Below are 24,972 nucleotides of genomic sequence, written 5' to 3'. Positions count from 1 at the left end.
GAATAAAAATAAAAAATATAAAATATATAAAATTTAAAAATAAATAAATAAATAAATAAATAAATAAATAAATAAATAAATAAATAAATAAATAAATAAATAAAAGGAATAATTTAATTGGTTTTGTTTTTTTTTTTTTAATATTTCATTTAATTTTATTGATTTGGGAAATTTTTTGAAATTAACTTGTATCAAATGATGCACACCAAGTGACCACACATCGCTTTTGTTGTTATAAGGACGATTCTGCCACATTTCAGGGCATAAGTAATAGGGCGTTCCGATTGCAGTTACTGAAAGAGCATCGGGTGCTTTGAGAACTTTTGCAACTCCAAGATCACCAATTTTGGCGAGGCCATCCTGTGTAAGAAACACATTAGCAGATTTAATGTCTCTGTGAAGCACTGCTTTTTGGTGAAGATACTGAAGTCCCAAGCAAATTTGGATAAAATAACTCCAAATTTGTTCTTCTGTTAAATATCTTCTTGAAGACTTTCGCTTTTTTATAAGTTGAAGCAGATCCCCTCCATCAACGTATTCGGTAACAATGAATAATTTATCATCTTCTATGAAAGCTTCTTTATATTTTGTAATATTTGGATGACGAAAAGATGCAAGAATTCGAATTTCATTTAAGGATTCTTCTCTTTGTGAATGGTTTCAATATAAAGCGAAAACATAAAATATAAACAAAATATCGATAAATTTTGGCAAACTCTTCTTTTGGGCTCATGTATCTGAGATTAATTTCCTTTAACGCATAACTTAAAATCATTCAAATTTTCAAATGTTCATTTATATTTTTTCAATTACATCAAAAATTCATTAAATTTTGAAAATATCCGTCAAAAGAAAAAAGAACTTGTGTTCACACACATTCTTCCATCAATATTTCTTTTAACTTCGAAACTAAAAAAACAATACAACAGGCAAAAGCCACTCTTAAAAAAAATCAATAAAAATAAAACAAACACAGAGCCGTAGCTTCCTTTCCCTAAAAGCCTCACTTTTGTAAAATCTTTCAATCCCATCTCTCCAACGTATTCCCATAAGAAAATTAATATCGATAATTGATAAAAAATTTCTGAATCAAGAGCATGTGTTTTATTAACAATTTGAAATTTGAACAACTGAAAAGAACGACAGCTATTTTTTTATTCAAGTTATTTCATTTATAAAAAAAGAATAACTTTTTCTCAAAGAATGAAAAATGTATTAAAAATCAAGAATTCAACATTTGTAAATATTTCAGGAAAAAAAAAACTTGCGAATAATGTCATATATTTTATTTTCAAAAACTTAGTAATTTTTAATTCATTTCAATTTTTTTTTTTTAATTAGATTTTTTTATTTATAAACGTTGCAAATTTTTTTCTTCATATCTCCTATGGGTACATAAAAGTGACATTAAATATGAATAAACATTGAAAACATTAATATGTTTATCTCTTTTTATTAAAGATTCAGAAAAGAAAAAATCTCAAACCAATGGTGAATATTGTCACTTATCCAGGTTTTTCACATGAGAAAAAACATGGGCTTGAAATAAGGATTCAGATAATTTGTCAAAGGAATTATAAAAATTTGAAAATGGAACTAAATTTTCTTTCGAACTTTTTGTATTAATTATTTACAGAATTCACAACAAAAGAGACTTCATTATAGAACTTCACAAAAATTAAAAAAAAAATATCTTCCAATGTCAAAACAAAGAACATTTATTCATTTGACCTTTTTTGTGAATACAATTGGCAAATAACTGATTAATTAGAATGTCTGTAATTATTTTGAAATTCATTTTAAAAATAAACATCAAACAACTGACTTTTCAACTAATCAATTTTTGTTTTTAGGTGTATTTTTCAAAGATTTTTTTTTATTCTTTCATAAAAACATCTCAATCCAAGATATCTCTCATATTCCTATGTGACCAGACAAATAACTTAAAACCACTTCCGTCATTATATATATGGGTGATTCTTTTTGAAAAGTCGCAAATGTTTAATTTTCTATAAAATCAAAAATTTTGTATTTTGCTCAAATATTTGTTTCCACTCACGAATCTTCTAAAGAATGTCTGAAATAGCATTATCCAGAAATTGATTCCATTTTAGTGAAGTTTGGTGTGTATCATCAAATATTTGAGCAGAATATAAAATTTTTGATTTAAAAGAAAATTAAACATTTGCGACTTCTCAAAAAGAATTACCCATATAATATTTTTGTTTCGCTTAAAACAAAATTTACCTTTTCGAGATTTGAAAATAAACGTAATTAACATATCTGATCACAGATGTTATTGTTATCGTAACATAATGTTATTCAACGTCACAATTATTTCAATAAATAAACCCTTTTTTTTTATTTTTTGTTCCAAAAAGGCAATGAAAAGTGCACAAAATTTCAATGAAATAGCAAGAAGTTTCACATTATTCCACAAATGGCTGATTCCCTTTGAAACCAAACCTTTTTTATGTTTTTATCGAAATTTAAATTTCATTGAAATTTCAAAAAAGTTATTTTCAATATCACAGCATTATGAATAATACGAATAAACCATTTTCGTTCATTTTATAAAAATCATGTTGAAAAAAAATTATCGATTAAAATTCATATGAAAGTTTGATTTCAAAAAGGATCAGCCATTTTATTAGACCAATTATTATCTGCTATGGAAAATTGAAAGAAATAATATGAAAAAATGTTCATATTCCAAAAAAGAAATAATTACTGATGTTTATTACAATCGACGTGATAGTATTAGGTTTTTTTTGTATATGCGAACATTTTTCGTATATTTTCGGCTTGAGTGATTAGATATCGATTATTTCAGAATATTTTTTGTATCCTTGACTTAGTCGCATTGAAATATGGGACAAATTTTTTTATTTTATGAATTTTGTACCACATATATCTTTCAATGATTATTTTCGATTTTTAATATTTCAATATTTAACATTGCACGATAATGTCAGAATAATTATCAAACGATTGCAGTAAAGTTTGGAACAAATCTCTGACTTTTACATAAATGAAAGAATTCTGTCCCATATTGTATTTGTTCTGAAAGTGCTGAGTGTTGTTATTATTCAAATTGTTTTTTTATTTATTTATTTATTTATTTATTTATTTATTTATTTATTTATTTATTTATTTATTTATTTATTTATTTATTTATTTATTTTATTTTTGTTATTTAACACTTCCTTTATCAACTTTTTTTTGACTTTTCACAAAGTCAATAAAAAAGAAAATATATTTCTGACATTGGCTATTAAAAAAAGAAAAGTCAAACAAGTTTCATTTTTTGGTTCATCGAAACAAGGCATTTTTTTACATCGAATTTAATTATTTGCTTATCAAATTTGACCGGAATGCAATACAATGCAAGTTGGTAATTTTATTCACTATTTGATTAAACGTGATATATTTACATATCTCTTTGAAAGAATTTATTAAAAAAAATGAAAATACTCAAAAAACCAGCGAATTGTACCTTGGAAAGTTATCAAAATGAATAACAAATATATTGGTGATTATATTTGAAATCATATATTTTTTTAGGAATGTTGATTATTTTGAAAATTCTTTGTCATTTTTGTTTTTTGTGAAAGTTATCTTAAAAACAAATTTAGTGAAGTATTTCACAGATTTTTAATATCATTTATTCTCTCTTCAATCTTCCTTCTCTTTGTCAAGTTCCTCAAAATAGAAATCCAAACTTTTCTTTTTTTGCTTGCCTTTTTTATTTATGAAAATCAAAATAAGTTTCCTATCGTGAACTCTTCTGATCCTTTTATAAGCGAATTGTTTAAAAAAATAATGAAAAAATGTAAATTTAAAGTTTCAAAGCTCCAACCCTTTTCATTTTCTCAAGCATTCACAAGATAATCTGAAATATTCAATGATATATCACTGATATAAAAACTTTTGAAAAATCTGAAAGTTTTAAAAAAGCTTGCGAAGGTATCTTCATATCCCTCTTCTTCCATCTTTTCAAGCACTTTTCTTTTTGCTTCTTTTCTTTTCATTTTTTCCCTTTTATAATCCTCATTTTCTTCCATCTCATCTTTCTTCTCTTCTTCCTTCTCTTCTTCCCTTTCATCTTTCTTCTCTTCTTTTATTCTTCTTGAAATTTCCAAAAAGAATCGTAAGCTATGAAATACATTTATATCATCTAACGTTGACTGCTGAATTTCCTCCATCATTACATCAACAGCTCCTCCTTTCAACAATTCTTCATTTTCACATTTCTATTTTCTACTGCTGCATGGAAAAAAGCAACGCATTGATTTGGAATATCTCTATTAATCCTCTTAGCTGATCTCAACACCTGAACAACACCTTCGATTAGTCCAATATATTCTTCATTCCATTGGTTGCTCAATTCAAAATAAGTCTTCAAACTTTAAAGCCATCTTCTGATTAATAGCTCATCTTTCACTTCTTTTTCTCCTTTTTCCTCATTATTTCTCTTCAGATTCACACACTTCAAAAATTCTTCTAACTCTCTTCTTGCCACTCTCGCAAAATGCAAATCATCCACAATTACTTCTTCCAAGCTTTTGTCCCTAAAAAAATCTGTCTATCAAAAAATCCCAAACAGATTGATATGCCAATCGAGTCAGATTTCTATGCTCCTGGTGGTGCAGGATAATCTCTTTGATTTCATGGAGAAAAAGATTTTGTCTCAAACTCTTATTAGAAATAAGAAAAGTATCAAAAAAAAAAAAATAAATTTTATTAAAATAAAAATAGAAATATTCATACACAATATCCCATATTGCTCAAAGCCAGCAAAGCCATTTCCACTTCTTTTTGAGCCTTCTCGTTTTCCTCTTTGTTCAAAGCAACCTTCAAAATGCAAGACACACAAATTGAAAGTAATTCTTCTGGAATAAAGTTGAAGCGCAACATCACATAGCATTCGCAAAGATTAACAAGAAGCTTTTCGTTCTTTTCATCCTTTTTTTTCTCATTTTCATCAATAATCATCTTCTCAAATCTTTCATTCAACGATGAATGTTCAAAACCGTAATTCCAAAAACTTTTCATCATATTGCAATATCCAATTTGCTTCAGCAACAGAATGGTATTGTCAATCGACATTTTATTTTCTTCAACTATTTTGTTCATTTGATTGAAAATCATTTTGGTAAAAACGGATATAAATTCTTTTCTATTCATTTTATCGATAACTTCATTCATTATATGGATTTTCTGTTTCTGTTCATTATCATCGCAATCTTCAAGATCCGATAAAAATTCTGAAACAAAAAGAAATGCAATTGCAAGGAATTCAAATGCAACAATGAATGCAAACCTGTGAATCTTTCAGTGACACTCATAGTCTGCATTTTTGAAAATGCATTGCATTCGGAAAACAACACAATTTTGATCATTCACATTGAACAAGAATTTGTTTGGAAAGATGACATCGATGATAATTTATATACAAAGAAAATCATTAAAAATGTCGTGTTCACACCATTCTTTATCGTCTTGGTACTTTTGGAAAGTGATTGTTAAGAAAAAAAATGTTAAACTTTATTCGGTTTGTTGTTATGGATTCAATGATCAAATTGTTTCTTTGAACTGGAACATCAATCAGCAAAATGAGTGTTAATGAATGAATTAATCTTGCAGAATTACAAACATAATTTCCTGTGGAGATAACAGACAATGATGGTGATGCAATATTTTTGAAATTCAATCTGATGACTTTTGGAGATTGGATGGCCAAGGGGAATACAACAATTTCATCAATAACACAAAAAACGTAATGTATGGAATCAATATTGTTCTGTTGATTGTGAAGATATTTCCATCTGTATCCTTTCCAAAGTGCAGGAATATGAGTTATTGTTGAAATGGCCAATCTCCGCTTTGTAGAGCAATACGATGAGAATGGAGCTGATTGTTATACAGCCATTGGGAAATAAATGAAGTTACGGAAGATACATGATTTTCATAATTTTTATTTGGAACAAGAGGCGAAAACAAATTCAGCTGATATTTTATTGAATGAAGATAGCAAGAAGGAATTCTGTGAAGGACAAAATCTGCACAAAACTATGTAGAATTTTGGAGCCTAAGGCAAAGGAGAAGCTTTTTTGGAAAGGAAAGTGGCTGGCAATATCGAGGGAAGAATATTTATAACGAAAAAAGGCAAGGAAACAATGATTAGCAATGGAGCTGGAGAACAGCATTTCTTGATGGACATTTTGGTTATTTAATTGAAATGCGAACTTGTGTTTTGCAGAGTTTTTAACAGCTAAGCATTGTTGCGCCTTCTCATGAAGTTGAGAAACGTGAAATGAATATCATCAACTCTGTTTCAGTCCCTGCTTTTGAAAGATTTCCAAAACAAGTCAAACATTCTTCAGTTGTTTCTTCTCTTAAACATTAGTGAAAGATACAACAAAATCAAACAAAATATTTGCTGCTTCACCTTGATCGTTTCAATGCTTTTGCAAGCAAAACGCGATTTTGAATGAAATTATTTTTGAATGCTTTCATTATCATTATCACAATCTTTCATTTGTGACTGTTCACTGTTTTTGTTTTTTTATGTCTCTGAACCTCGTTCCTTTTAGGACATTTGATGATGAAGACAAATTCCATTCATTGAAAGCATTGAGTGCTAAAAAGATTGGTTCTTCATCTTTTTCATCATCTGTCTCTCCATATGTCGAGCCATTCCTAAACAATCAGCTTCATTCAATTTGAAATCTTTATGGCATTTGCCAGATATGGCAATCAATAACATATTCTTCAACCGCATCGCCTTTGATTCCATTTTCTCCATCAAGGAACATGCTAAACATCTATTTTTCATATTGATAATTATAATATTGATTCAGTTCTAACTTTTAGAAGTCAATTTTTCTAAGTTTAACTTCATTTCAATCTTTATTTCTTTTCCCTCATTTTCTTCCATTTCAATTAGCTTCCTTGTCTCGTTAGCTCAGCTGTTAATGAACTTTCATGAAAAGGAATTAATTTTGCCTTTGTCAAATAAGTGAACAGGAGAGGAAATGTCAGTCCTACAAATCTCTGAATGCATAAAGAATAGATCAAAGAGATGGAGGAGCAAATGAAGCACGTTCACAGCATCCGTTATCTGCACACAAGTCAACGCGCATTCATCTTTATTCTTTTTGCTAATGAGGAAGGTGGGGATAGAGAAAGAGAAGATGAAAGGCATCTCTTCGTTGCAATTCAATCTTTTAAATCTTGTTCTGTATGACATATTACAATGAATGATTATTGAGCGTTTGTATCTTCCACGATGGAGAAGATTGAAGATCTTCTGACGATCAGCGATTTTTGTCAAAACAGTCAACTGGTGGGATTAGAATCTTGCTGCGTATTCAAATTGCGTAATTTTGGAAGGTTTTTGAATCGAAAGATAGAAAGTGTGAGGGATTTATCTTATCTGTTCTGTTCAATTTAAAATAAATAACGAAGGAGAATGGAGAAATTGGGATCAAAGAAAAACAAGTGAAGCAGAGAAAGGAGATTGGGAAATTGAGCATTGACAGGAAAAAGTTTGCCGATGATAGTGTGAAAGATGTTATCAAAAAAACAACTCAGAAGAAGTGGATTTTTCTTTTTGATCAAAAATGTCCAAGAGCTGAGAAGGCTTTCTATATCAGAGTGACTGGGAAAGGTGGAAGAAGAAGAAAAGAGGAGAAGGAGAAGGCAAAGAAGAAAATAGACAAAAATTAAAGATATTATGAAGATGCATTGCATTGGGTTTTTGCGAAGAGTAATTTTGGAAGAAAGATTATTTTTGAGAAAGAAGTGAAGGAAAAGCGGAAGACTTTGAATGAAAAGAATGATTTCCAAATCTTTCATGTATTTTTGAAGGTGAAAAGGAAAAATCAAGTTGAATGCGTGAAAGATTGAGAAGGCGCTGTTTCTGAGAAGAACACACAAAAATGGAAGAAGAAGAAGAACAACGTTTGATTTTGCTGAATTTCAATCAATTTTATTTGTTGTTGCTTTTTACAACAATTCCACCAAGAGTATTACCTCAATTTGTTAACTTCAATCATTTATTTATTTATTCGAATTCTTCTTCTTCTCTTCTTCATTTGCATCTTCTTCACTGATTCAAAGGAAACGTTGTTTCATTCATTACATTCAACTCTTCATGAATTCTTCCACAAGTTTTTTCTACTATTACTATCACAAACACAAAGCTAATTTTCTCATCTGTCAAGAAGAAGCAGCGAAAACAATTAGGCAATTGAATGGATATGATATTGACACCCAATCAAAAAAGGAGGATGATTCTGACATTTTATTATTTGGCTGTTGAACGAAGTGCAGAAGAAAAAAGAAGATATATTGGAATAATTTTAATTTTGGAATGGACGATTGAAGCGAAGGAATGCGACAGATTTCACAATGTTGCAACTCTTTTGTGAGTTGCAGAAGAGTTAAAAGGAAATGAGAGAAAGGCAAATGATTTGAAATGGAGAAGGAAACTGTCACAAAAGAATATTGGAAATGACAAATGGAGATAGGGTTATTGAGAGCAGATATTTACTTTTTTTGCCATTAATGATAATTTGGTGTGATACAATTGGCGAACAATCAGTATTTCTGAAAGGGAAATTTTTGATTTGGAAATGTTGGCTTCTGGAAATGATGTGAATGAATATCATTCGAATAAAGAAAATACTCTGTTTCCTCAGTTATTCGCACACATTCTCCAAAAGATTCTTTTTTCTTTTTTTTTCATTTGAATTCCCAGTTTCCATGTTTCAGTATTCTTTTTTGAACATTCTTTTTTCAAATTCAAATCATAAAAAATTAAAAATAGAAAATATTTTCTTCAGATATATTTTTCTGTTTGTATTGTTGGAAATTAAGATTTGAAATGAAGCAAAACCACAACGAACCCCATTTTAAAATCTTCCTCTCAAAAAAACAAGGAAAAGAAAAACTCTCAAAGTTCATATGTTTATTAAATAATCTCCGTAATATTTAGGAAGAAAATAATAAGAATTGGTTTTCAAAAATGGAATTATAACATTAAAACTTGTGATTGCATCTTCATATCCTTCTTCTTCCATCTTTTCAAATATCTTTCTTTTCATTTCTTCTCTGTCTTTTCCCCTCATTCTTTCCAATTTTTCTGAAATCTCCAAAAAGAAATCCAAATAACACCTAGTCAAATCGTCTTTTAATGTTTGTTGCTGAATCTCCGCCAGAAAAACATCAATGGATCCCCCTTTCAATAAGTCTTCAATCATCATAGCTCTTCTATGTACTGCGTCTCTTAATGAAAAAATGCAATGATCGCAAAAATCTCTGCAATTATTTTTCGCGGCATAAAACAATAGCGCAATTCCTTCAACAAGCAGAACAGATTCTTCATTCCATAATTTGGACCGGAATAGCCAATCATTAATTGAACGAATCCATCGCCTGATAATTAACACTTCCTTCACTTCTTTTCCTTTTTCCTCTTCTTCTTTTCTTGTCCATTTCACACACTTTGTCAGCTCTTCCAACTCTCTTTTAGCTTCTCTTGCGAAATGAAGTTCTTTCGCAATCATTCCTTCCATGTTGATGCCCAAGGAAAACATTCTAAACAAAAGCTTCCAAACTGACCAATATGCAAGTCTTGTCAGATTGCTATGTTTCTGATTAAATTTGATGATTTCTTTGATTTCATTCAAATACACAATTTTTCCTTTTCCCTAATAAAAAACAGGGGAAAAAAAATGAAAAAATGAAAAAATGAAAAAATGAAAAAATAATATTCATGCTCGGTATATAACAGTACTCAATGCAAACAATGCCATTTCCACTTCTTTTTGTTTTTTTTCGCTTTCATCCTTGTTTGATGCCACTTTCAAAAGGCAGGGAACACAAATTTTTGTCATGGTTTTTGGAGGGTACTTAAATTCTTCATGTAATAAAAGGTAACACTCACAGAGATCAGTCAAAAGCCTTTCATTCTTTTCTTCTTTTTTCTCATTTTCATCATTAATTATTTTTTCCAATCTTTTGCTCAATAATGAAGTATCAAAAGAAAAAAATAAAAAGCATTTCAATTCCTTGCAAAATCCTGCATTCTTCAACAACATAATTGCATTTTCCATTGACATTTTCTTTTCCTCAATCATTTGATCAATTTCATTGAACAATTCTCTCTTAAAAACAGATTCAAATTCTTCTTCCTCCATTTCATCCATAAACGTATTCATTTCTTCGATTTTCTGTTTCTGCTCAGCATCGGTGCATTGTTCCATCTGTGAAAGTTTCTCTATAAAATTGAAAAATCCAAAGAATGAAAAGCATTCATTTCTTATAAAAATTTGCATACCAAGAAACATTTGTTTCGCTGAAGTTGGCTGTGAAATCACAAAATGAATCAAAAACAACAAATAAATTCATTTTCGAAATATTCGTGTTTTGTTCAAATTAAAAGAATTAAAAGCACCAAATCAAATATCAAATAACGCTGAAATCCACACATTTTCATGTGACTTCGATGTCATTTGCCTCAATGCAAGTAAATCAATGAAACAAAATAATCTATTTTTAGCAAAGAAATATGGGTGAGCAACCTTTAATTTTATCAGTGAAGATTTTTGATAAATTATTAACTGCAGCCAGAGCATGTTTGAGCTGCTTGAGAACACGACTACAGATGCACCGATGCGAGTTATAGCATTGCAGAAGAGCATGAATTTTGCCTACAGATGGATGAGCGAGTGACTTTTTACATCGATTTCTTGCGAAAAGTGAATTGGTTAGGAGAAATTGCACGAAATTAAAACTTGGTTGTGAATCACAAAACATACAGTGCAACATCGACTGTGATACTTTGAATGAAAAATAACTCAAGCAAGATGCAGAAAAAGCGATAAGAATATTTTTGAAGGATTGAATTGAACCGCTTGCTCATTTCGAGGGAAACGTTGTTTACTTGGCACATCTTTTGCGCAGGATTTATTTTGTGGAAAAGGAAAGGGAATTGGGGGATTGAACAATGAAGGAAGCGAGCAGAGCGAAACACTCATCAGGCCTTTACAACAAACGCATTGCCATTTACGCGAAACCCTTTGGAAAACTATCAACAAAGAAATGGCGTTTAATAAGTCTTTGAAAAAGAGTTGATTTCTTGTTTATTTGGAGAATGTGTGTTTTCATATGAAATCATTGCCTGCTTCATAAAGGATTTTCTGCTTTCGATGATGTTCTTTACCAACCATTTGTTGCCCAGTTGTCTGTTTTTTTATGTGGTGAGAGGCAATTTTGGAGAACAAGAAAACCAGCTGGGCTGATAATTACCAATCCGTTGGAGATAGGATAATATTTCAAGACAAAAAAAAAAATGGTTTGACTTTTTTTATTTCTTTCATGTTTCTTTAAAGGTCTTTTTTTAATGAATACATATTGGTTACGAACAGGAATGCTATGGAAAGAAATCTTCTTTTCATTTCGCGAAAGATTCAGAAATTTTGAGATTATTCTTGTTTGGGTTGCATTCAACAATAACATTTGTGACTTCAGCCATCTGTTATGCATGCTTCATCATCGGTTAACTCATCATCTTCTTCTCAGTCATCGTTATTTCAAAGAATTGTTTGATGGAAACAGCCATTTTGATGCTTTTATGGAAAGATTCACAATTTTGGCGAAATCACAGAATTTAAGTTGGAATTGGAGTGCTTCCAAAAAGAGAAGAGAAAAAGGAGGGAAGATTCAGCGATGGACAAGAAAACAAGGGAAAAATGGTTGTGAACAAGAAAAGTGGATTTGAAGAAGAAGACGAAGAAGACGAAGAAGAAGAAAAGAGAAGAGAGAAAGAGGAAATAAGCTATTTTTGAAAGAAGAATTGGATATTTTCTGATGAATGAAATGAAAGAAGAAAAGATGTTCCTCATTATGAGGAAAGAAAGCACAGAGAAAGAAGTAAGCTATTTTTTATTGGAGAAAGAGAGAGAAGAGAAAGAAAGAAAGAGAGAAGAAGAAGACTTATCAGATGAAGAAAATGTTTGGATTAATAATTCCGGCAAACTTCCCAAAAGATGAGCCGAAAGGGGGAATTTTCATGGAATAAAAGGAAAATATTTATGGAAAGAAGAAGAAGCAGAAAGATAAAACAAAAGCTGGGAAAATCAATCGAAAAGGGAAATTACTCCGATGCTGCTAATTCTCCGGATTTGGTTCTAAAGTCTTAAAAAGTGAAATTTTGAGGATATAAGCAGAAGAAGGGAAGAGTAATTGGAAGAAGAAGAAAGATGAGAAAGAAAAAGTATTTCATCAGATGATCAGAGCGAAGAGGGATAGAATTTAATTGGGGAAAAGAGAGAATGAGTGAAAAGACTGTTCTGTGAAAGACGAAGAAAGAAGGGAAAAGATGAATGGAAATGATGAAAAATGAAAAGAGAGGGAAAATTGAATTGAAAAAGATGAAACAAAAAACATTTTGGCATTTTTTCATTTCAAAACAACAGCAATATAGTCAGAAAATATCTTTCTTTTTCTTTTCCATATCATAATCATTATCATTCTCTTCTTCTTCTTCTTCTTCTTCTTCTTCTTCTTCTTCTTCTTCTTCTTCTTCTTCTTCTTCTTCTTCTTCTTCTTCTTCTTCTTCTTCTTTTCTTCTTCTTCTTCTTCTTTTTTATCTTCTTCCTCTGTTCCTCTTCTTCTTCTTCATCTTCATCATCATCATCATCATCATCATCATCATCATCATCTTCTTCTTCTTCTTCTTCTTCTTCCTCCTCCTCCTCCTCTTCTGCTTCTTCTAATTTAACTTATTCTTCCCCTTCTCATTCTTCTTCTTCTTCTTCTTCGTCTTCTTCTTCTTCTTCATCTTCGTCTTCTTCTCCTTCTTTCACTTTTTTAAATTGGAGCAGTAAGCCGATCAGCTTCACCATTCCGTAGAGGAAGAAGTGAAGAGAAGAAATCTTCAGAGAATAAGTAGCCATCATTATCGATGATTGTGATTGACTTTTCTGATGCGTCGGCGGTGGCAGCATTATTCACATCAGCAGCAGAAATGGACAACGTCGAGTGGCGGCTGCGGATTATTGTATCTGAGGCAGCTGGGGTGTATGCGCGGGACATGCTGCTATTGCTGCTGCTGCAGCTGTCAACGCGGGTGCTGCAGAAGCTGCGGGATATGTTGTGGCGCTGCGGGCGATGATGTATGGGGATGCTACTTGCGCCTGTATTGTTGCACTTTTGGTTATGCTTTCAGTTCGGTTGTTTCAGCTTCTTCCTTCGCTAACAGCGTTGGTGAACACTACGACGTAGAGCAAGCGCGTGGTGGTGAAGTTGGATGATGAAGTGATGGGGTGAAGGGTTGAAGTGTGTGAAGTGGGAGAGATTGTGGAGAAGGGGCTGTCGGCGGCGGGGCTGAGGATGGAGGATGCGGTTCTGTTGACTGAAGCAATTGCACTGGCGGCGCTGAAGGAGCGAGAAGAGGTGGAGGAAAAAGTTGAAAAGCAGAGAAGCAAAGAAAAAAAAAGAAGAGAGAAGGGAAGAAGAAGAAAAAGAAAAGTGGAAAAGATTTCAAAAAGAGGAAATTTAAGCGAGCAGATGATTGGCGAAGAAAATGAAGAAGATCAGAGGTGATTGAGCAGCATCTGGGCAGGAATTAAACTGAGGCAGAGGTTCCGAGGCTGGAAATGAAACTCTTTCCTTATTTTCACAGCAAACACTACTAAAATCCATTGAAAAGCCAATTTGCCTCAGAGGCAGTTAGAATTGTTGCATTCTTTGAAAACATCAAGCTCATCCTCACTTCTCCCTCAACATCGTAGACAGATCATTTTCACAGCCTCCTTCACTTTGTTCTCTATGATTTTCTCAACTTCAAATCACGTAAATACTCATTTCATTATCAAAAATCCAAAGTGAACTTTTGGTCACATTGGCAAATGATAAAATGAAGAAAAGAAGATGATTTGAATTGAGATTTTCTTTGATTATTTACATTATCAAATAAAAATTAAAAAAAAAGAATAAACGACAATTAAAATGAATAGCTTCAATTGTTCTGGTAAAACGAAAAAGTAATCAGAAGCAAATGGAAAGGATATCAAAATGAAATATGTTTGAAGCATGCCCAAGCATCTGCCAATTGAGCAAAAGCAGCTTCAAAGAAAGAGAGAAGAAAGAAAGAAGAGTCATGAATTTTGAAATGTCGCAGAATGTTCTTAACTGATACGCATGTCTATCTGCTGATTTGTCTATTCAAACTGTTGAAAAAAAAATATTTTCAGCGCTTGTGAAGCAAACCTTCTTGCTGAATTATTAGATTTCTTCCATTTCTGCTGTCTCTATTTTAACGCTCACCCTTTCTCATTCATCTCTGTTTGCAATGCATTGTTTCATTGGTGATGGTGATATATCTCATTTCAGCCAATAAGTCCTCATTATTCCCTTCTCTATTCAATCCTAATCAACAAGCGCATTTTCTTTCCACTTTTTCCCCGATACTTCTTTAAACTTTCTTTGATCAAATTTATTGTCTTTATCATTTCTTCATCATCAAGTTCTTCAACGGGCTCATCAGCTTCATCAAGAGCTTCATCAGCGGAAATTGATTCATCGCACTTCATCCATTCTGGAATCTCATTCCCAACATATCTTTCCCAATAATCTGCCATCCTTTTTCCATCCCTGTCCGCAACCCGATTGTCATGTCTCATCCATTCTGGCGGTTCAGTTTCAGTAAACTGAATCCACTTCATCGCCATTGTTTCGCCATTGTTATCTTTTTTTGCTATTTCATGCCTTATTGACAAAGGTGGTTCTGTTTTGATTTCCTTTATCCAACACATGGCCATTGTTTTCCCTCCATTATCGCCAATGGCAATGTTGTGTCTCATCCATTCTGGCGGTTCTGTTTTAACGTAATAAATCCACTTCATAGCCATTGTCTGTCCTTTCGAATTGACAAAAGTGTTTCTATGTCTCATCCAGTCTGGAGGTTCCGTTTTTTTCTCTTCAATCCACTTCATCGACAACGTCCTCCCTTCCTTAGTGCCTTGTGTGCTATCCATTATCATCCATAGTGGTGGTTCTGTTTTAACTTCCTCAATCCAATTCATCGCCATTGTTTTTCCATATTTATCTGCAAGCTCATTGTCGTGTCTCATCCACTCCGGTGGTTCTGTTTTCACATGATAAATCCATAGAATGGCCATTGTCCATCCGTTATTGCTGTCAAGTATGATATCGTGTCTCATCCACTCCGGTGGTTCTGTTTTGACATGATAAATCCATATCATGGCCAGTGTCCATCCGCCTTTATTGTCAAGTGTGATATCATGCCTCATCCATTCTGGTGGGTCTGTTTGGATTTCTTGAATCCACAGCATGGCCATTGTCCATCCGTTATTGTTGCAAAGTGTGATATCGTGTCTCATCCATTCTGGTGGTTCTGTCTTCACATTATTGATCCACTTCATGGCCATTGTCCATCCGTAATTGTTGCAAAGTGCAATATCGTGTCTCATCCATTCTGGTGGGTCTGTTTGGATTTCTTGAATCCACAGCATGGCCATTGTCCATCCGTTATTGTTGCAAAGTGTGATATCGTGTCTCATCCATTCTGGTGGTTCTGTCTTCACATGATTAATCCATAGCATAGCCATTGTCCATCCGTTATTGTTGCAAAGTGCAATATCGTGTCTCATCCATTCTGGTGGTTCTGTCTTCACATTATTGATCCACTTCATGGCCATTGTCCATCCGTAATTGTTGCAAAGTGCAATATCGTGTCTCATCCATTCTGGTGGTTCTGTCTTCACATTATTGATCCACTTCATGGCCATTGTCCATCCGTAATTGTTGTAAAGTGCAATATCGTGTCTCATCCATTCTGGAGGCTCTGTTTTAACTTTTAAAATCCATAGCATCGCCATTGTGTTTCCGTCTTTATTGCCAAGTGTAATGTCATGCCTCATCCACTTAGGAGTGTCCGTTTTGACATTCTCTATCCATATCATCGCCATTGTCCATCCGTTCTTATTTGCAAGAGTAATCTCGTGTTTCATCCATTCTGGTGGATCAGTTCCAACATATCTAATCCACAGCATCGCCATTGTCCATCCGTAATTGTTGCAAAGTGCAATATCGTGTCTCATCCATTCTGGTGGTTCTGTTTGAACAAACTGAATCCAATTCATGGCCATTGTCCATCCGTAATTGTTGCAAAGTGCAATATCGTGTCTCATCCATTCTGGTGGTTCTGTTTGAACAAACTGAATCCAATTCATGGCCATTGTCCATCCGTAATTGTTGCAAAGTGCAATATCGTGTCTCATCCATTCTGGTGGTTCTGTTTGAACAAACTGAATCCAATTCATGGCCATTGTCCATCCGTAATTGTTGCAAAGTGCAATATCGTGTCTCATCCATTCTGGAGGTTCCGTATGTGTAAATCCAATCCACAACATTGACATAGCATTTCCTTCATTATCCGAAATTGTAACATCGTGTCTTATTTCTATTGGTGGTTCAGTTTTTTTTTCAATAATCCATCTCATTGCTTTTGTTCTTCCTTTCTCGTCCTTTAAAGAGAGTTCACAATTCGCTTTTTGCGAGTCAGTGTTGCTTTCAATTATTTTGCTCATTGCTTCAGTTTTGCAGCTCTTCTTACAATATTAGCAGCGAAAATGTCAATTGAGAAAAAAAATGCTTTCTTTATAATTATTATATATTTGATCATAAAGTAATCAATTTTTTGAATGAAACTTTTTTTTTCGTCATATTAATTTGATAATTAATGTATATATTAGAAACAGTAATTTTTTTTATCAGTATTGCATTTTATTTTTCTGTTCTTTTGATTTTGAACAAAAATCCTCAGAAACATTAGAAAAATTGAAATCAGACATTTCTGTTAACAAATTCATTTTTTTTTTATTTTTTTATTTTTTAAATTTTTTTATTTTTTTGTATTTGCATTTCAAATCTCTTCAGAGATGCATTCATTTGCATCAGCCACAGCAAGAGTTGAATAAATGAGTGAATGAATGAGCGAGTGAGTGAGTGAATGTGTTTGTGGAGTGTCTGAGGGTGTGGCAGAAGAAATCGAAGGGACAAATATTCATTCATTTATTCTTTCTTTTGGACAACTGAATAGAAGAAGAAACAAATAAAGAAGAAGAAGAAGAAGAAGAAAAGAAGAAGAAGAAGAAGAAGAAGAAGAAAAAGAAAAGAAGAAGAAGGAGATGATGTGGAGGAGGAGGAAGAAGCTTAACTAACGAATCAGTGGTTTAAATGCAAAATGAGATGATTAGCTTGAAAAAATTTAGAGCTGAAACAACATCAAATAAAATTGATTGAAATTCAGCAAAATCAAACGTTGTTCTTCTTCTTCTTCCATTTTTGTGTGTTCTTCTCAGAAACAGCGCCTTCTCAATCTTTCACGCATTCAACTTGATTTTTCCTTTTCACCTTCAAAAATACATGAAAGATTTGGAAATCATTCTTTTCATTCAAAGTCTTCCGCTTTTCCTTCACTTCTTTCTCAAAAATAATCTTTCTTCCAAAATTACTCTTCGCAAAAACCCAATGCAATGCATCTTCGTCATTTCTTGAATTTTTGTCTTTCTTCTTCTTTGCCTTCTCCTTCTCCTCTTTTCTTCTTCTTCAAAGTCATCAAATCCCTCGCTTTTTAGATTGCTTAAAAGAAAACAATAAAAATTCAATAAAAAAATTTTTTTTTAAAATGATAAAGCAAACCTTTTGATTTGTTAGCCATTTTTAATTTTAGTTCCATTGGAATTGTTCGTTTTCTTCAATAATAAATTCATCATTCCCCCATCAACAACAGTTTCAGCAACATATTCTCCAATCATCCATTTCCAAAAGTCTTTTCATCTCCATTTGAGAAGGTTTCTGAACATTCTGAAAAACAACAAATTTATGTTTTCTTTTCAATTCCTTCAGATTATCAAGAATTGGCTTCATCCAACACCCATCCAATCTCTTCGCCCTGCTTTCTTTCCACATGAGCCAGTTATTCGAGCTTTGTAACCAACTGGATAAGGAAACATCATTCATTCAATTTATTTCCTTGATTTCTGCGCTGGAGTCAAATAAAATTAAAATATTCGAAAATAATTACAAACTTCATCTTTAACAAAAATTCTCAACAGTTCTTCTTTCAGAAAAGCAATTTTCAACAGTTGTTTATCCATATTCCAAATCAAATGCCTGCAAAACGAACAAATGATATAAAAAAATATCATTCCACAAACCAGAAATGAGCAAATATATAACTTTCCATTCTTTAAGTCTCTTCCCCTTTCATCTTTTTTCAGTCAGCCAATGGAAATATAAACCATTTCTTTCATATTTGTCCGAAAAACAATCTTATCAAATGGTTATGCAAACTGCTTTTTCTATCACATACAAATGCTTGAATCCAATTCCACAGTCAAATGAAAAAATCATTTCTCAACAAAAGACATAATCATAGGATTCTTCGAAATCCTCGATCACATGTTCAACAAAAGCATTTTAAAAAACAAGTCAATCTGAAAACATAACTATGGTTTGTCATTCATTTTCGAAGCGAATTGGGATCAAAACATAAATATTCTCTGAATAACAAACAACAAAGCAGCTAATATTTGTTTGTTTTTATGTTTTCTTATTCATATTTTTCTCAAAAATAATTATAAAATATTATTTTGTTTTAAGAGATTGTCGAAACAATTTTATTTGCATTGAAAAGGCAAGCACAATATTACATTTTGTTAATAAAATTTGTCATTCAAATAGTTGTTATGATTCATGGCAAAATATATTTTTTGTAAGATACAGTTTTATGCTGATAAGCTGTTAAATAGGATAATTTTAACATTGCATCATTAATTATGTGCTTCAAATATTATAATAAGTATTTCAATTTCGCCTTTTCTTTTTTTATTCACGTGATAATGAAATAAAAAATGATCATTCTCATAACAATTAATTTTTCAAATCAAAACTGAATTTATTTCCGTATGAGGGTGCATTTGTTCCTTTTAGCATATCTGATTTTGGCAGAGACATCTAAATCTCAAGTCATCTGTGGAACAGCCACATTAAAGAATGAAGGTATTTTTTCAAAGATAACTTTTAAATATAACTGTATTTATTTCGGTCAAGATAACTCAAATGATGCACAATTTCCCACAAATGACAATAATAATTATTTTTTAGAACAGAGAAAAGTATCAGGAATGAACAGATGGAAGGCAGGAACATGCACAGCGATTTATTCATTTTTGTGCTTTTCCAATTCTTCAGTTGGACTGAAAAATGTGGCAGTCGAATATTCTTCCTCGCCATTTATTCTAATTACAGATAAATCGAATGTGGTGTTGGATTCCTGCATTTCCTTCCAAAAGTCGGAATCTCCTTTTCATTTGAATATCGGGTCAATCTGCCTCACAAACATGACATTGATACCCCAAAAGAGTATTAACCCTTCCAGTCTCATATTTTCATCTGATGATTCCAATTCTGTTATTTTGAGCAACTCCATCATCACAGACCTGGCTATCTCATCTTCAGACAATTTCCTGTTATCAGGAAAGAGCAAAAGTGAACAGATCATTAATTGTGCCTTCAGGAACATGTCTGTGAAATATAACACGAATAGCGATCATTTTGTGGAACATTCATGTTTTCGAAGTTCAATTGAAAATGCACTCATTTATTCGTGTGTGAATGTCTTTGAAGGAGGGATTTCGAGCGGATCCTATTCTTCACATGAATTCATCTGCAAAAACGCAACAACGAACTTCGGGAGAAGAGAAACGAATGCTCTTGAGAAAAAAGAAAAACTGAACACAACAGAAAGCCAATCATTTTCGTTGTGTGAATGGGAAGATTGCACAGCACCACAAGGAGGAGCGCTGTTTGTTCATGATAACAAAAGTGCCATTCTCACGGTTGAGAATTCTTCATTCACAAGATGCAATGCTTCATCCACAAGAGGGGGAGGAATATATGCTTTGAAAATTGCTGAATGCATTGTGCATCATTCAACATTTGATCAATGTGTTACATATGGTTCTTCAGATTGGGGTGGAGGAGGGATTCAGTTTGAAACAATTTATGTTCAGCCAATGGTTGACGATTGCTTATTTAATAACTGTTCTGCTGCCAATGACGGAGGAGGAATTGGTTTTTATCAAGAAACTGCTCAAAAACAAAAAAAATGCGTTATTAACTCATTCTTCAAATTTTGTCAAGCGTCAAATTCTTCAACTTCTTGCGGAGGCGCAATTATTCATTGGGATGGAACAATTCAAATTATATTCTCAAATTGTTTATTTTATCATTGCTCTTCGCTTTCGGGAGGAGCAGTTTGCTTGTTGCTGAATGCAAATAACAAAAGAGTTTTGTTTTATTATTGTTATTTCCACAATAACACAGGCACAAGGTGTGGCTACGATATGTTGCTTCATGGTTCAACCTCAAATAATATTGATCCAACCTGCTATTCAACCGGCCAAACATCATACAGAGTTTGTACTAATTATAATTCTAATACCTATCGGAGTGATTGGCTTCGCAATGATTTTGGAAATGTGAGATTTGTCTCATCAACTGATTCGCAACCAAAAGGCAACGACACATATGCATGTGGAATTTATGAATCTTATCCATGCAGCACGATCAGCCGTTGCCTTACACAACTCATTCCAGACTTGGTTCCCAATGTGGAAGTTTCTTCAGGAACGATCATCGAAACAAATAGTTTTGATTGTGGAGTCAATACTTTTACTGTTTATGGCCAAAGCAATATGAGCACAGCAATTCATACAGAATTTGAAGCATCTGGGCTGTCTCTATTTTCAGTCTCGACAGGAGCATTGACTGCCAGAGACTTTATTCTTGTGCATGACTCGGCTCATCCGAATAATTGTGGGTCTAGACTGTTTGAGATAAGTGGAGCAGGAGGAATGAGGATCAGCAGACTGAACATATCTTTTGGGAGCGGACAATCAACAGAAACAGCATTTTCGACAGAACTGATCAATGTTCAGAATGGGATGTTTCAGATGGAACATGTGAGCTGGGCAAAGACAATTTCCAGAAATTCACTGTTTTCGCTTTCTTCAACAAATGAGATTTCATTGGCACTTTCAGAGTGTGGTTTTGATGGGATTGAGAGAACAATGAGCGGAGTAGCAGTGATGTCGTTTTCGAATGACAAGTCCAACATTGATGTGAATTGTTGCACTTTTGAAGGATGTGGAAGCAGAACATCGACTGATGGGGGATCGATGATGCTGTGTGTTGGGAATGGAAATGAAGTGAAAGTGAAAGGAGGTAATTTTGATGGGTGCTATTGCTCTGCAACATATGGATTTGGAGGAGGAATCCTTCTTCGATTGTTGAATGAAAATCCCAATTTCCTGATATCCTCTTCGTTTGGCACAAACACAGCCAAATGGGGAAGAGATATTTTTGTTATTTCACCAAATCTGGAAGAAACAGCAAAATCAGAAAACATCACATGTGTGACAGATTCATTGGATTCTGTTGAGAAGGTGAGAGGATATGACAACGGAAACAACAGTGTGGCTATCCCTCTGTGCATCTATCTCCTCCCCACACCAGAAGAAATATATGTGAGCAATTCTGAGGCATCTGATCACTCACACTGTGGAATTGTCCAATTCCCTTGTTTGACAATGAAGCACTCCCTCACAAGACAAACAGGAACAAAGAAAGTTGTCGTAAATGGAATGATTATGATGAGTGATGAATTGGACTTTGCTGGACAGAAACATGAAGTCAAAGGAAATAATGATCAAAGTGGTTGGACAGTCTCTGATTCAAGTGAAACATCCAATTCATCTATGATAACAGCAAGTGTTGAAACGGAATTATCAAAACTTATCTTCTCTCTTCCTTCTTCCCTTCCTCTTCACTCCACTTTCATTTCTTCTTCTTCTTCTTCTTCAATAACTCTGTCTCAATGTTCGCTTTCTCTTCAAAATCCATCATCAGAATTGACAATTCTGTTCTTGTCTGTTGAGTCAGGGATCCTGTTAATCGACAAATTCTCAGCTTCATCAATTGATTTGAGGAGAAATCCGCTGATCTGGTTGAGAGGGAGCAGCACAAATACCGAGTCAATGAGCACTCTATGGTTGAACATGACGAACAGCAATTTCACAAAAATCGAAAGAGCAGCTGGAAATGGAGGGTGTGTGAGCATTGACAACAACTTTGATGAAAATACAAACACACAAATAAATATTGAAGAGTGTGTTTTTGATGGATGCTCTGTGGCTGGTGATGGAAGCAGAGGAGGGGCCATTGATGCTCAGTTGAAAGGGAGCATTCAAATGAATGTTATTTCTTGCACATTTACAGGATGCACAGCGCCAGCAGAAGAACGGAAGATTGGGTTTGGGGGAGGGATGGCGCTGAAATTGATTGATGATGATTCTTCATTTGTGATCTCATCCCCTGTTTTTGAGGCAGACAAGCCAAATGCTGCAAAATATGGAAATGACCTGTTTGTTGAATCACCAAACTTGACAAAGAGCATCACAAACACCTCTCTTCCATTTGTATCTGGGCATCTGGATGGTATTTCATTGAATTCCCTGAGAGGCTTTGATGGGAGTGACACAACGAATGCCATTCCGCTGGTCAATTTCTGGCGAGCGATTGGGTCAGAGATATTTATTGGGAGCGAAGGTTGTGATGTGTGTGTGTGTGGATTCTCGGATTATCCTTGTCTGTCGATGGATCATTCGTTGAGAAGACTGGCAGAAGGAAATAAAATGAATGTCAGCATCATTGGAAAAGGGTATCTTCAGAAGAGTGTTGATGTGAGTGGAATATCAGTGAAATCGGATGAGAGCAGCATGTGCTCATTGGAATGTGTCTCATCGCTTGAAGGAGCAGAAGGAGCAGAAGGAGCAGCAATGAAGATTTCTGGCATTACCAATTTTGAATTGATCAAGTTTGTGATTCCTTCATCATTCATGAGTGGAGTGTATTATTTGATGCATGTTGGCTCAAGTGAGGGATTGTTGACTGTGAAAGACTGCTCATTCACCAAAAAGGGGGATGAGAGAGAAGAATTGACAGATTATGGGCTGATCAAAGCAGATGGAGGGACAGTTGTGCTGGAATTGGTGACGATGCAATTGTTGAGCTTTTCGCAGGATGTTATTTCTGTGTTGTCAACAACAGTGCTGAATGCGAAAAATCTGACGATGAAGAATATTGAGGTGGAGGGAGCAAGTGGATTGAGGATGTCAAAGGGATCAGCTGGAGAGAAGAGAGGGAGCAATGAAGGAGAAAAAAGCATTAATATTGAGTGGAGTTTGTTCGAAGAAGTCACCCAGAACAAGACAGAAAACATCTCGATCATTCGAAATGAGAATGATGCGCCATTGAAAATGGTGATTCGAAACACAACGACGAAGAGATGTGGAGGGTTGAAGTGTGGAAAGGGAGGAGGGATGTTTTGTGAGTTGAATGAGGGAGGAAAGTTTGAGTGCTCATTTTGCAAGATTTCAGAGTGCTTCTGCTCGACTGCAGGAAGAGGTGGGTGGCTGTTTCTGGAATGCACCTCGACAGCTGATAAGCCTCTGAGTTTTGTTCTGTCGAATATCACATTCCGAGACAACTCTGCATTCAGAGGGAGAGATGTGTATGTAAGATGCCGCTCAGTCGAATCGCAAATTGTTGAAGAGCAATTCTTATTGGATTTCAGATCACCTTTTGTGAAGGAGCTGGCAATATGGGGCTGCACAACAGATTCCTTTCTGGATGAAGAAGATCTTCTGCTGAGGGTTGTGAAATATCAGAGCGAGACGATATTTGTGTCTATGACTGCAGACAATCACGCAGACAGTAAGCAATGTGGAGAATTGGACACACCATGCCACTCACTGAGCTTTGGAGTGCAGCACATCATTCCATCTCTGTACTCACAGATACTGATCTTGGGGCAAACGGAAATTGTTGGGGAATGTGATGTTCTTGATGTGACCATCCGCTCATTGCAATCTCCCTCAGCTGCAATGGTATATCTGAACTCAACAATAGCCAACGAGGGAAATCTGATCACAACATCAGATAACGTTCGGATTGAAAGATTAAAATTCAATTTTGGGAAATTGTTTTCATATTCAGGCAATTCAATCATTCACGAAGCATGTGGCCAGCTTTCTCTTTCATTTGTTGATTTTTCATCTGTTGGCCAATCAGAAAGCATTGAATCTATTGTTCTCAATTCAACATTGTTGAGCATCGAAAACGGAATTCTTCATGTTGACAACTGCTCAATATCAATGTTTTCATTCAAGAAGCCTTCATTTTTGTTAAATGTAGATGAGATAAATATTACAAATATGAAACTGGAACAAATTGAATCAGCAACAAATGTATTTGAGATTGGACAATGTGGAAGTGTTGTATTTAATGGAGTATCTGCAGATGGAGTGAAATGGTCTGAAGGTTGCATCATTGTGATAAACGATTTGTCATCAGGAACAGTTTCTATTGGAATCTCCTCATTCAACAACTGTTCGAGAAATTCAGAAGGAGCTTCTGTTCTTTCAGCTTCTTCAACTTCAGCTCAAACAACACTTTCAAACTGTTCCTGTTCAAACTGTGATTCTCTGTCAAGCAAAGGAAGCATTATGGAGATAAGCAATACAAAGGATGTTTCGATGGATTTGTGTCGATTTATTGGAGTAATTGCGAATGAAAGTGAAAGCGAGAGAAATAATAATTTTGAAGAAATATGCAAATGGAATGGATCACTTGTCCTCTCAACGAATTCTTCATTGGTGATGAAGGATGTGATTATTTCGAATGCTTCATCAGGTGGATTGTCAGTGTCTACTGGAGATGTGACGATTGAGAAAGGGGAGTTTTTGAACAACAATCCATTGATTGAAGGATAACCATCAATGAGAAGAAACATCGTTTGTTCAGATTCAGCGT

General features: G+C 33.9%; 6 protein-coding genes across 6 annotated transcripts in view; 2 read left to right on the top strand and 4 right to left on the bottom strand.

Moving 5' to 3' along the window:
- The window catches only part of MONOS_15329 (putative NEK protein kinase), a gene marked incomplete at its 5' end in the record, with an annotated part of 4,198 nt that extends 3,167 nt beyond the window's left edge, over positions 1 to 1,031 (bottom strand). Inside the window, 4 exons of the mRNA XM_067868199.1 lie at positions 207 to 646; positions 717 to 764; positions 877 to 909; positions 973 to 1,031. Of these exons, the coding sequence (XP_067736547.1) occupies positions 207 to 646; positions 717 to 764; positions 877 to 909; positions 973 to 1,031 (580 nt within the window). The remainder of the gene's footprint in view (positions 1 to 206; positions 647 to 716; positions 765 to 876; positions 910 to 972) is intronic.
- A 2,999-nt stretch (positions 1,032 to 4,030) lies between these two features.
- Positions 4,031 to 5,564, bottom strand: MONOS_15929 (uncharacterized protein). Its single transcript, XM_067868830.1, has 4 exons — positions 5,489 to 5,564; positions 5,324 to 5,351; positions 4,771 to 5,267; positions 4,031 to 4,697 (listed from the first exon to the last, which is right to left on the bottom strand). Exons 1-4 carry the CDS (start codon positions 5,489 to 5,491, stop codon positions 4,572 to 4,574), a joined length of 654 nt encoding a protein of 217 aa, XP_067736546.1. The 5' UTR covers positions 5,492 to 5,564; the 3' UTR covers positions 4,031 to 4,571.
- Positions 5,565 to 8,839: 3,275 nt separating this feature from the next.
- On the bottom strand, positions 8,840 to 10,444 carry MONOS_16894 (uncharacterized protein). The gene is made up of 3 exons (XM_067869765.1): positions 10,346 to 10,444; positions 9,786 to 10,285; positions 8,840 to 9,716 (listed from the first exon to the last, which is right to left on the bottom strand). Exons 1-3 carry the CDS (start codon positions 10,353 to 10,355, stop codon positions 8,967 to 8,969), a joined length of 1,260 nt encoding a protein of 419 aa, XP_067736545.1. The 5' UTR covers positions 10,356 to 10,444; the 3' UTR covers positions 8,840 to 8,966.
- Positions 10,445 to 12,973: 2,529 nt separating this feature from the next.
- Positions 12,974 to 13,322, top strand: MONOS_14661 (uncharacterized protein; the record flags this gene model as incomplete). The annotated part of the gene is made up of 2 exons (XM_067867481.1): positions 12,974 to 13,089; positions 13,238 to 13,322. The coding sequence occupies 2 exons, from the start codon at positions 12,974 to 12,976 to the stop codon at positions 13,320 to 13,322; spliced, it is 201 nt and encodes a 66-aa protein (XP_067736544.1).
- Positions 13,323 to 14,429: 1,107 nt separating this feature from the next.
- MONOS_14660 (uncharacterized protein) lies at positions 14,430 to 16,622 on the bottom strand (the record flags this gene model as incomplete). Its single annotated transcript, XM_067867480.1, has 1 exon — positions 14,430 to 16,622. The coding sequence occupies one exon, from the start codon at positions 16,620 to 16,622 to the stop codon at positions 14,430 to 14,432; it is 2,193 nt and encodes a 730-aa protein (XP_067736543.1).
- Positions 16,623 to 19,619: 2,997 nt separating this feature from the next.
- Positions 19,620 to 24,932, top strand: MONOS_14659 (uncharacterized protein; the record flags this gene model as incomplete). The annotated part of the gene is made up of 2 exons (XM_067867478.1): positions 19,620 to 20,172; positions 20,425 to 24,932. 2 exons carry the CDS (start codon positions 19,620 to 19,622, stop codon positions 24,930 to 24,932), a joined length of 5,061 nt encoding a protein of 1,686 aa, XP_067736542.1.
- Between the last annotated feature and the right edge of the window lie 40 nt (positions 24,933 to 24,972).

This window comes from Monocercomonoides exilis (assembly GCF_001643675.1).
Source record: "Monocercomonoides exilis strain PA203 chromosome Unknown scaffold1-2713096, whole genome shotgun sequence".
Lineage (NCBI taxonomy): Eukaryota > Preaxostyla > Oxymonadida > Polymastigidae > Monocercomonoides > Monocercomonoides exilis.
Note: the sequence above shows the minus strand (reverse complement) of the source record. Positions and strands in the feature narration are given on the sequence as shown.

What these genes read in the sequence shown, in the direction of transcription:
- MONOS_15929 (XM_067868830.1), bottom strand. An exon ending in TGTCACTGAAAGATTCACAG is followed by an intron (nt 5,268 to 5,323) that starts GTTTGCATTCAT and finishes TTTTTGTTTCAG; the next exon opens with AATTTTTATCGGATCTTGAA. An exon ending in TGAGCAATATGGGATATTGT is followed by an intron (nt 4,698 to 4,770) that starts GTATGAATATTT and finishes ATTTCTAATAAG; the next exon opens with AGTTTGAGACAAAATCTTTT.
- MONOS_16894 (XM_067869765.1), bottom strand. An exon ending in TGAGTACTGTTATATACCGA is followed by an intron (nt 9,717 to 9,785) that starts GCATGAATATTA and finishes GTTTTTTATTAG; the next exon opens with GGAAAAGGAAAAATTGTGTA.